The sequence below is a fragment of the Nyctibius grandis genome, chromosome 5 (genome assembly GCF_013368605.1).
Source record: "Nyctibius grandis isolate bNycGra1 chromosome 5, bNycGra1.pri, whole genome shotgun sequence".
Taxonomy (NCBI): Eukaryota; Metazoa; Chordata; class Aves; order Nyctibiiformes; family Nyctibiidae; genus Nyctibius; species Nyctibius grandis.
In genome coordinates, this window is record NC_090662.1 from 40,978,884 (window position 1) to 40,991,193 (window position 12,310).

At 44.3% G+C, this 12,310-nt stretch overlaps 1 protein-coding gene across 1 annotated transcript in view; it reads left to right on the forward strand.

The window, feature by feature from the left end:
* Positions 1–11,726, forward strand: part of HMGA2 (high mobility group AT-hook 2) — a 126,531-nt gene extending 114,805 nt beyond the window's left edge. The window contains exon 5 of the mRNA XM_068401068.1: positions 9,819–11,726. Coding sequence (XP_068257169.1) covers positions 9,819–9,866 — 48 coding nt within the window. The 3' untranslated portion in view covers positions 9,867–11,726. The remainder of the gene's footprint in view (positions 1–9,818) is intronic.
* The last annotated feature ends 584 nt before the right edge of the window (positions 11,727–12,310 follow it).

The following is a 12,310-nucleotide window of genomic DNA, read 5'->3' on the forward strand; positions in this document are numbered from 1 at the left end:
ATAGCAGCAGAATTCTTTGCAGTAAAAAAAGAGAGGGGACAGGGTGGGGAGTTTATTAAAAACGACACCAACTTCTCTGATTTTGCGCTTTCGCCTGCACAAAGAGGTGCTCCATGGTTACACAATCAGTAAAGTTCGCAAGAAAAGCATTTCCATTGCTCTGTTTTGCTTAGGAGTCGTCGCCCTGCTTTTCACTGCAGACCTGCTGTTTAGTCTGAAACTGAAAATTAAACCCAGAACTTCAGCTCTCGAAGTTTAATTCTCCGCTTTACTGCCAGCACACAGCCTCACCAGTGTCTGTGTGGTGAGATCTATGATTAAACTCTTCAGACATTTTTAAAAGCATTTTTCAATTCTGTTAAGCCTTAGTGTTTTTGTTCTGTTTTGGGTTTTTCTAAAGAAAAAGATTGTTTAGCTGAATTATACCACAAAGTCTCACATGAACTCTGCTGAAGCAGGTCAGAGAGCCCAGCTCACTATCTTTCAGAAATGCTTGTCTCATTTGGGGGGGCTTTTCTGAGCACAACCCGGGGAAGGTGGAGCCCTGTACATTAAACTCTCTCCTTCAGAAAAAAAAAAAAAAAAGAGGAAAGGAAGAGGAAAAGCAAGGGACACTGCGGCAGAGTGATGGCAGCGGCAGAGCCCCCGTGCCCCTGCCCGCCCTGAGGCCCGCGCTGGTGGGCGGCAGCATGGTGGGGGCTGCGTATGCAGCCGCCAGCCACTCGGCCTTGGGGCTGGCCCTCGTAAAAATGTCACTGGTGCACTTCCACTGTGAAAGGCTCTTTTATCTTCCCTTCCCACAGCCCCTTTCCAGTGGGTACGCGGGGCTGGGCCCAGCGGCTGCCGCTCGGCCTTCCCGCATGGCTGGGCCCTAATGAGGTGTGTGCGGCTCTTGGCTGCAGGTTTTCAATCTCTTTCTTATTACTTCAAAGCTGCTGCTCCGAGGTTCAGACAAGTTTGATCACTTGGCAAAATCCCTCAGCTGGGATTCGAAAGGGAAGAAGCTTTATTTTATTATTTATCATTACAGATAGATAGCTGTTCCCAAACCACAGTTGCCAGTGGCTCCGTGGACCGAGCCATAATGCTTTTCTAAGTGATAAAGGATTGGAGGTGAATAACTTCTGGCAGTTGCTTCCTGTCTCTAACAAGCAGTCGTTTTTAGCGGGGGGAAATAAAGGAGAATAGAACGCTAACAGGCCTTACTTTATTCTCCTTTTCATGTTCTAAAATAGAGGGAGGGTAAAAGGTAAACGATGTGGGTTTGACCTCCATTTCAAAGCCTGTCCTGGCATTCCTTTCCCTACTCCATTCTGGGAGACCTTCACCGCATTCCGTCCTCTGATGCTCAACATAAAATACGCGCAGAAATCAGTGCTGTTTCCAGTACCACAGGGGCTCAGGAGGAAGGCAGACTCCCTCAGGTTTACCTGTGTGGGCTCCAGTATCCTTTTGGGCTTTGCCATCTCCACTGCTACAAGAAAGCAGAGTTAACGCAGTGACCCATGACGTTTCAGTGAAGTGTACAAGCCTAAGGATTTTTAAAGATTGGTGTCCACCTTTTTTTGCTCTTTCATCTAATTATGGACATACGTATCAGCGATTAGGGGCTATTATTAGAATCTCTGCTTGCCTTGTGCTCCAGTCTGGATTTTGGCTCTGGAACGTGGTGTGCTCCATGAATGCAGAGCAGTTTACCACTCCTCCAGTTTACAGCTTCTATAAGAGGTTTGTAAGAGCAGCTTCTCAAAGTTGGTGTTAGTCCAGCTCGGTTGTATATGTTTCTAACAGTACCGCTGCCTTCTTTTCCTTAATATTTTATTTCCTTCCCACCAGAACTGTTTACATCTTGTAGGGTTGAAGCTCTCCAAGACAAAATACATCTCTGTCAGTTTTAGCACAGCACCCGTGATTGCTTTAAGCACCATTTTCGCTTCAGGTCTATGCTTTGCAGACTTTAAATGGTGCTTCCTGCAAAATTCTTCTGACTGGTACTGAGGTTTTGCTGGAGATTTTCACTCTCCTTTTAATCACATGGGGAACAGATTTTTTCTAAGTGTTTTGACCTGCTTAGGTCAAAAAGGCACTTGCTATACTCAGATGCCAAAACGCATTTAAGAAATCTGGCCTGACGTAATTTAGACAGCTGAGCCTCAATTTCAAAAGGCTTCATCAGCCCAGGCTTCAGCACTGAGCGACCTGCTGCCTTGCAGAAACCTCATTGCTGAGTTAACTTCAGGGCTGCTCTAAAATCCGTGGTAAAGTTGAGCACCTGGAGCTGAGACGCACTTAAGCCCATCTGTAGGAGACGTTGAGAGGCAGAGCCTAAGGCAGGTACTTCTTAGGGTATCTAAACATCAGCCAGCCTAATTCCTGTCTCTGGAAGTTCTCAGTGTGAGCCCTGCTGTATTTAAAAATCCTGTGTCAGATAAGCCCTTTCTCTCAAAGTAACCAGAGAGACTCATTATCACTCCATTATATCAAACCTAGTGGGAGATAAGATAGGAGATAGAGAAATGTTTTTGAATCCCCCTTAATCTAGCAGGAATAAGAGACTTGAATCTATGTTTAAAGAAGGCTGTTCTAACGTAAAGAGGAATGTCCTGCCCTATCCTGTCCTGTCCTGAGGGGATCCTCCTGAGCACTGTCCTGGTCCCCTCCAGTTATCTGAATCTGTGGCTCAAGGACAAAAACTTTGCCAAGCCTTGTGAGACACTTCCTGCAGCAGAGGCAGGGGATCTGTAGGAGTGGTTCCTGGGTGTGCAAGGATGGTAGCTCTCTCTGACGTTTCCTGCTGTTGTTGGCCTGGGCAGTGTTCACCAGCAGCTGAGTCCCAGCACAGCCCCAGCAACTTCACTCTGGCTGCCCCAGCTAGTTCACTTCCTCCAGCAACTGGGGATGTGGATTATCCAGTAATCCCCAGGAGCAGCCGTTTTGCTAGTCAAGCAGTGTTGTTCCAGCAGTGAAAGGAGAGGACGCCCTTAATTTGCTTACTAACTACGGAGCTCAAAAGCCACAGGCTGGTCACCTGCAGGACAACATCCATGTTTTGCTTTATTCTCTCTGCTCCCCTTCCATCCCTCACAGAATATTTGATTATTTTTATAGAAGTGGAGTGACTTCAACAGAAGAAAGATGCATCCTCCATACATGACAGCTTAGTGGGTAGGCTTCTTCCTAGAAAGTAGAAAACCCAGCTTGAAGTATCTGCTCCAAATCAGAGAGCATGGAGATTTCAGAACAAGTCTGCATGTGAGCTTCCAAACCAGTGCTATTGCGTACATGCACTCAAATATAAGTCTTATTCTTGCTGTCTGTTGTGCATTGCCTTCCTGAGTGTGGAAACTTTGAGGACATCTCCAAGTCAAAAAGATCTTTAAGACACTTGCCAGCCCTCAGACTGCTCCCAAGAGCGTTAGGCAGCTCTGCACATGCCCACCAGTGCCCACCAGCATGCACTTGGGCATAGGGAAGGTTAAGCGGCAGCTCAGCAAAGCTGCTTGCTGGTATCCAAATACTGGACTCACGCTATGGCCAAGTCTGTAGTCTTTTGAAGGCCAAGATCCCTAAGTGACAAGGTGGACCATTAGAGGCTAAGTCCATAGGGACTTAGACACTTAAAGCAAGAATGTTGGTTTACAGTCCTTGAATCTCAACCCAAAACTGCCCCATCATCTGTCACCTCTCTATTTGTCTCTCTGTTTATCTTTAATGTCATTTAAGTACCAAGAGTTTTGCTTCCTTAGGGGAATCTACCTGCTCACTACCCCCAGGGCTGTCCTATGCATTAGTCAATTACTGCAGAAACAGCTCTGAGAGAGGGCAGGGGGTCTCAGAACTGCTCTGTAGGCAGAGGTTTTAACTGTGCTTTTAACTACCAGGCTAGAGAAGTTGTGCTCCTTCTTGCATGCTAGGAGTGACAGGACACAGAAATTGCTTTCTTGTGGGCTGATTGACTTACCATTCGGATACTGAGTTTCTGTATTGAAATAATTTTCTTAGGTGCCCTTCTTAATCCAGCAGTTAGAAGAGTTGTATGGCCTTTCTGTGTATGGTCATGGTGATCTCTTCTGCCCTAATAAGTCCTTTTATTGTGATGTGTGAAGTAAATACCTGCAACAATTTGAGCTCTGAATCCAGCTTCTGGAATTAAACTTTGCCTTACTGCTGAATGACAGCTGTCACTGAACTCACCAGTGTGCTTTGCAGGGGGTGAAGTAGCTCAAAGCAGCAGATCCCACCTTAAGCTTCAAACAGACCAAACCTATTCTGAGCGTCTGTTAGTGCTGTAAGAGTTTCTAAAGCCATTTGATGCGTTGGCTGTGGAGCAGTGGGGATGACACTGTGTCTCAGCTGGGCAAAGCCTGGGCCTCTGCATCTGCAATAGGAGCCACTGGCTTCAGGGACGACTCTGAAAATATTAGCTTGCATGCCAGGGGATTTCAGACAAGTTAACAGCAGACAATGGTCCACAGTTTGCAAGTTGCTCTTGTCAGCAGTTCTTTTTGACATATCTATTCAAGCATACCCTCACGGGCTTAGAAAGCAGCCAGCAAAATCTGTGCCAATAGCTAATACTTTGTTATAAAATAAAAGCTCTGACAAAATCAGAGGCTCCATATGTACCATTACTGTGATCCTGCAGTTCATCTCACAAAATTGGTTCTAGTCTTTTAAATCCACCGTTCAGAAATTCATGAGCAGAAGGTGAAAAAACTGAATTGCCAGCTGAATTGCCAGTGAGTTTCTTGAGGCAAAGACAATTAACCCTGAAGCAGCCGTAAAGCAGATTTGCCCCAGGGTATTAGAACAGAACAAATGTTTTTACAAAAATGCTGAACAGTTGCCCTTCTGCAGGTGGGGGGATGCTCCTCTCAAACACCGACACATTGTCAGGTCTTGTTGTGACCACTTTGTGGGGGTCCACCAAAAAAAAGAAGGCAGAGGACATACAAAGGCGGAACTAAGCTTGTCCGTTCTTGAGGACACCAGGTTGCTACTGGCTGCTTATACTGCCAGAAAAATAGCCTGCACCAACCAAATGTGGATCACCAAATGGAGGTCTTGGGCAGCAGGTAGAGCTACGTTTCACCCACACGGGATGTCATGGGAAAGAAGTCTCTTGGGAACACGGGGTGATTCTGACCTGAAAAGGCACTACAGTTTAAATACAGTCATTTGTTGCGCAGCTTCATTCTGGATGGTGCCACCACTGAGCTTTAGGAATGAGGTGCACGTGCTAGTGGTTATCACTTCACATATTCCTGCAGTATACACCAGTTTGTTTTTCCACAGTGGAGAACCTTCAAAAGCAGAGATGCAGCATCATAGCTCTGGAGAGGGTTAGGGGGTCCACACATCTCGACACTGTTGTTCTGTGCCCTTTTAGGTGTCCCAGGTGATCACAGACATACACTCAGAGCAGGCGGGCATGACACAGGAGACCAGCACCCTTCTGGCCTGGCTGCTGGATACCAGATGAGATATCCAGGGCATCTGAAACAGCTCTGGGCTGCTATCTTCAGGCAAGCAGATCCCACCAAGGATATCATATTTTGAAACTGTGTGTTGGGCAAGCCCAAATAGGCATACTGGCTGCAGATACCACTTCTAACTGAAGCCTGCTCTCCTGCCTCCTGGTCCTCTTCGTTACCTTCACCACTGCTAAATCAGGGCTAATAACAGCCGTGCTGGCCCCCTGCAGAGTAGCAGATACCTCCTGTGAGCCATTGAGAAACATCTGTCCTTTCTCTCCTGCTGGGACCCAACACCAGTGAGAGGTGAGGGCGCTGCACTGGTAGGTTCCAGTTCAGTGTACACATCTGCCAGCTGCTTGCCAGTGATAGCTCTCAAGAAAAGACATGTTAAACATTTGTGCACACGGGAGTTTTGGAGAAAGCCTTCTTGCTGCTCTTTTTTGGGAGAGACAGCAGCTCCACATCACTCCCAGCTTGATGGGACAGTTACAGCCATTAAGGGTGGAAACAGCTCAGGGTGCTGGCTTGCAGTTTGTCAAATAATATCACACTGTGACCTGTAGTAACTCAGCATAAACGTACCCATGCATGGGACAACCAGGGATAGGACGTGCCATGTAAAGCTGCCTCTGCGATGCATCACCGTGTCAATCAGCCCCTGAGGATACGTGCATATGGGGCACACGGATGTACGGGGAGCCACCTGGGATATTGTCTTAGCAGCAGGGAGTAAAGCCTGAGCTGTGCATGTGAGCATTTACCCAGCCCTTCAGGTGTGTGTCCTGTTCACCCTGAGGTCTGCGTGGCTGTGGCTTCCCTGTTAGCCAGATCCGACCTGGTTAGTTTGAAGCTTTCTCAGGTTTCTCTTTGCAGTCTGCTAGCCCAGCCTGTTGCAAGCTTGCTGAAGCAGAAAACAAATAACCAAGGGAGTAGCTGTTCAAGGCAAAACTGGATCGATGAACATTTACGCTCAATTAACACACGTCACCATTCTGTATCCACAAGTATAGTGAATGCACCTGAAAAGTGAGAACAACCTGAATTAAGGCTGCCATGTAAGCTGAAACCTTTCCTTCTTGGCTGAGTGCTTCCTGTGGTGGTGTTGCTGAATTTATGCTCTGCATGGCTATCACGTTCTGAATGAGTGACTTGGATTTTTAATGTCTGCTCTAATGACCATGCTTTCCTTCTCGATTTTTGCCCTTCAACTTGATAGGAAGCACATCTGGACTTAGAAAGTATTTCACTCCAGCCCCAGTTCCTCCTTCGACTTTTGACTCGGGGACTGATCCTATGATACATGGCTATGCCATCGACCTTGGTGGGTCTGTGAGGACTTGTAAGTGCCTGGAGGGTGCTAACTGATGGTAAAGCATCCTTTCCCTGAGGTGCCCAGCACCCTGACGTGCCACACAGTGTACTTCAGTGAACCTCTGGCTGAACTGACTCAGTGTAGAGCCGGTTTGCAACTTCGAGGGAGTGCACAGTTTTCAAAACACCTGCTCCCCTCCATCTTTTGGGGAGAAGTGTGTGTATGTGTGGGTGCTGTAGAGGCAAAGGGTGGGTTGAGGATCACAGCTGCATAACCTGCTGATATTTGCAGCCGGTTTTTCACCAGTGCAAAAAATCCCTCTCTGTTCCTGTCTCACACATCTGCATTTTCTCTTTCAGAAGCTCCACTTGCTTCTTCCTTTGGGTCCTTCCATGCATATATGTCTGATTTGTATTATCCCTTTGTTTGAATTGAAAGCACTTCAGAGCAGCGATCAGGTCTCCATCTGTGCCTTGACAAGGGACTTACGTGATAGGTTGACTTAAAACCATCCGTCTGTAACTGAGCTATCTTAGGCTTTTGCGAGGAACGAACTTAATGAAGGGAAGTTTTCTTTTCGCTGCACAACAATCTGATCCCTTTGCCAGCTTTTCTTCATGAAAAAAGTCTTTCCCAAGACTGATGTGAATTTGAAGTCTGACAGTCTCAAATATTTGTTAATAATTAGTTTATAATTTAAATATTTGGGGGGGGTAGCTTGATTGTTTGTTTCTCATCCTTCCAGGTACTACAGGTACACACGCTTGCATGTACATGTGCAGATGTACACGCTTGCATGTACATGTGCAGAAAGTCATCCTTCATTACATGAACATACATATATAGATGAAGGAGAAGCTTCTCATTCATTTTCTTGGTCACTGCTGAAGGGGCTACAAGGAAAAAAAGATTGTGAGATTCACAGTAAAAATCACTAGAGTGGGCTGCTCTTTACCTAAAAATAGCTGTCTTATTCCATGATTGGAAGCCCTCCTTCATGGAAAACGAGTCCGTCAGGTTTCAGTAGTCTCCTGACCAGCCAACTGTAAAAAAAGTGAGCTGCCGCTCCGTGCCTATGCATGCATGGCCATCTTCTGGGAAACGATGATGAAAGGCTGAGGGCTGACCATGGTGCTGTGAGGAATTAAGCATGTGATCATCATCAAATACCAAAACATGTCTACCTGTATTATGGTAAGAGCACAGAACCCACAGTTGTAATTTTTCACTGAAATACTTTGTTTGGAGGCAAAGCTGGTGTTTGCCTTTATCATTCCAAGTTCTGAATTACCAAGGCTCAAGGCAAGTATTTTGCACTGTCCCTCCATATGCAGCCCAAATTAGCCCTTTGTTAGGTGCCTGTAGATACCATTTTTCTTCTTGACTGAAGTGTAACAGTCACAGTCCCGTTCTGTGGGGAAGGTAAGCAGGGAAATCGCATTATGCATTAATGGGATTTGATGGAGTGTGAGCATAGGTCCCCCAGTGCAGCCAGGGACGGGGTAAAATTTGCTTAATCGTTTTGTGAGTCAGGGTTCATTTTCATAGCAGCACTGTGACTATAACCCTGCTATAAGCAGACACGAGTTGTTGTGAGGAAGAAATTGTTCATCTGCGTGATAGATCGGTGTCTTCTGGAATTTAAATATTAATTGAGAAGTCAAGGTCAGAGGGCAGCTGACCCTTGACTTTGCTCTCTTTCCTCCGTCCACGGCTTTGATCATGCTACATCTCTCTCTGTGCCTGGTGCTCAAGAGAGTTCCCCAGGGTCATGGCCTGTTTCCTTGTCAAGAGGTAAAAACTTACTGGCTTAAATATCTGAGGCCCGAGCTTTAGCAGGGGGTGGGGGTAAGAAGGGAGAGGGGGGAGCGTTTGCTTCATGCTTTTCACATTTCCCACATAACCCAAAGCAGACTAAACAAAACCAGTGTGAAATGTCATGGCTTGATGCTGCTATGGTTATAATTTTTAAGCTGTCATCCATTCATTTATACTTATGTTTATTCCCTGGATTTACAGCTTTTTTTTCCAAGTCTTTTCTTGCAGGGAGTTTGGGGGGGGGGGGGTTGAAACCTTTTCAGAGGGGACTGCAGTGAGCAGTGGCCTATGATTAAAGCCCTGTGTTTTTCCTTGATGCTGCTCCTCCGCGGCAGTGTCACACATGGTAGCATTTAGGAGCCCTTCACAGCTGAGGTGTTTCAAACACTAATGAATGGAAGTTTGGTCATATAACGCAGGCAAGCTTTAAGGCAGGCTTTGCTGAATGGTGTACTGTAGTGGCCTGGGAAAGGAAGCGAGTTATAAATTGTGTCAGTTAGCCACCCGGACAAAACGAAGCCATGTGGAAAATCAAATCTATTAAAGTATGAAGACTGTTATAAGCTGTTTTAAGCCGGTCATTCTTAAAAGGTCTCAGTTGGTTGAGAGGGTAAATTCCTCTTCTTCCTAGATCTTTTTCACGTGCTGTCTTAGGCGATGATGTGCAGCGTTTGATAAAAAACAACTTTTCACTGACAGACCCTTTTATCAGAAATGTTTGTTGCCCCCAGTTTACCACCCGTGTCCTGAAAGGTACTGCACATTTGTTAAATAAGCAGCGTAAGACCATTGCATTGCGTCAGGCCTACTGAAGGCAAACATGAAGGCAGCGCTAGGGTGGAGGAAGACAGCCGGTGGTGGGGAGAAGGCTTCCCAGAGCCACTTAACGTTGGATACGTGCTCAAAATGCTTTCCATTTTCTAGCTTACCCTGTCTGCTGGCTGTAAGAGGCCATGACAGAGAATGGCACAAATTACATTTTCGTGGCACCTCCTGGGGTAGGAGGAAAGCTTGGCAAACCTAAGTGGGGTGACTGGGGGGCAGGGGACCTTCCCCTCCTCCCCGCAGTGGCTTCTTGAGATGTCACAGCAGCTGTAAAGGGCATTTTGTTAGCTCAGGAGGTAATTGTCAGCTGCGTGAGGGAAGAGAGATGTGGCAGCCTAAGACACGTGGTCACCACAGTATTCATTTTTTCTGTTTGTGTGTTCTAGGAAGAGACTGAAGAAACGTCCTCACAAGAGTCTGCAGAGGAAGACTAGGAGACCGCACCATGCAATTTCTACCTCATCAGCAGTTGGGTCTTTTGAAGGGAGAAGACACTGCCTTGACCACTTATTTTCTATTGCCATGGTCTTTCCACTTTTGCCTGGGGGGAAAAAAAAATCGCATAACCTTAAAAAGGATTTGACTAATCATCTTCTTTGTAATCCCTTCACAGTCCCAGGTTTAGTGAAAAACTGCTGTAACACAAAGGGGACACAGATTAACGATGCAACTTCTAATTACTGTTTTCTTTTTTCTTAACCTACTAATAGTTTGTTTGAGCTGCTAAGTAAGGGTGAATGGGTCAAGAAGAGCTCCCAATCAGGTTTATGTCATTCACTGCACTGCATATAAACAAGAAATTTGTAACATAGTCATTATAATGGGCATTGAAATAGGAAAGGCTGGGTGTGTAACACTAAAGCCTTGCAACACTTCCAGCAACCCACTCCCTACTTAGTGAACTCCCTGTTTTAGAACACCAAAGATAAGGGATAGATACTACTCTTTTTTTTCGTAACCTTCTTGTAGACTTGTACTTGATTTTTTTTTTTAAGACTTACTGTTATTTCAGGAAAAAAATTGAAAGCTGATCTTTCACTTCGTTCAGCTGGTAATGGGAAGAAAGAAAGAAAACACGAAAAAGGTACTTTCATTTTGCAAAAGGGAAGAAAGACAAAGATACGTTGTATATTATAGATACAAACATATCAGCAGAAGCAGTAGTAAACAAAATGAATAGCCCTCGTCTTCTGGAGGATAGGAAGCCAGACGGAGTCGGCTTTCTGTAGAGCCAGGAGTTTTCTATGGAAACAAAAATGACTGACACCAAACACTCTTATGCCATTAATAACGAAGTCTTTATCGAGAAAAGTGTTTTGAAACATACAGAAAGGTACCTCAAAATTAATCGTGAATTTATTTGAACAAAAATAATCCATATGTTTTGCTTAGTTTTGACTAATTCCACTTGTGTTGTACCAGTATTTCAAAAGAATTGAATCTCTCCTCATTACTCATCAGTCATGGTGTAAGAACCAATACCACGTACCTCAGTTAAGCTTGTGCATTACTTTAAGCAATGTATTTTGACATAGGATGGTTCACTGAGCACCTCTGTGCCAGTGGCATTTCTCCATCTTTTCATTTAAAGCAGCACTTTTAGCACCAGATGCAATATTACCCCACTATTCAATACTACCTCTGATTTTTACAAATAACTCGACAGACTGATAAGTACATGCTGCTATACACATTCAATGCAGGAAATTTTTACTGGGTAGATAAACATGAGTATCTGCATTTTCCCCTTATTTCTACTTCAACACTTAATTGCAGTTAAGGAAGCAATATCTTTATTGTGTTTTGGCATGGCTATGTATTTTTCTTTCTCTTGGTTTGTTTTTGTTTTTTTTTTTTTTTAAATGTACTTACCCTATTCTCTGCTAGACTTCTGTGTAATGTACTGTTAACTTGAATATATTTTTGTACTGAATTGCTGATAGGTTTGTGAGGATAATTTTCTTCAATGACACTACATGACATAGAAAAAAAATTTAGCTGTAATGTTTAACTATTACTGTCCAAGTTTGTACCTCACATGAATTGTTTAAAGAAATGGACTAATTGATTGACAAAGACCTACCTCCAGACTTTAAATGGAATGAACTTGTTACTTTCAGCATTAGTTTTGAGACGTTGTTTGAAACAGTTAGGACTGCAACTAATCCCTAATTCAAAACTATTTTTGTAAAATAAGTTGTGGAAAATGAACACATTTTAAATTACTTTCGTATTAAAAAAAAAAATGAACAAAAAAAAACCTTCAAAGAAACTTGAAGCTTTGTAGGTGGGAAGCAACAAGCTCAGCTTTTGCATAATGCAATCACAAATATGTGTTTAAAAGAAATAATTAGTAGATTGTAAGAAAATACTTGACAAGTATTTTCGTGTATTTTACACAAATGTGATTTTGTAATATGTTTCAGCCAGATTTATTTTAAATGCTTCTTATGTAGAGGTTTTTTATTTTCCTCTCTCTCACTTTTGTTGTTCTTTCTCGCTCTCTCCCCTCCTATTTCATTTTCTCTATTTCTGTTTTATTTCCCTTCTTCCTCTCTTTCCTAGTCAGTACTTTGTACCATTGTATTAATAACTGGGCCAGGGGTAGTTTCTCAGGAAGGCGTCTGTTGGTATGGCTTTAGTACCGAGCCAAATGCAGTTAAAGATAACTACTTACTGGCTTCTTCCAAGAGGCAGTGTCAAGAAACGTGGACCTCCTCGAAAGCCTGCAGAGGGTTCAGTGATGGAAATCACTGAGAAAGAGCTGATTGGAGTATTACAACAAGACACGTTAATATTAAGTGAAAGAGAAATAATCCTAGCTGTACAGTAGCTCTAACAGACCAAATCCACTGTCACTTGAAGGTGGTAGAAGGAG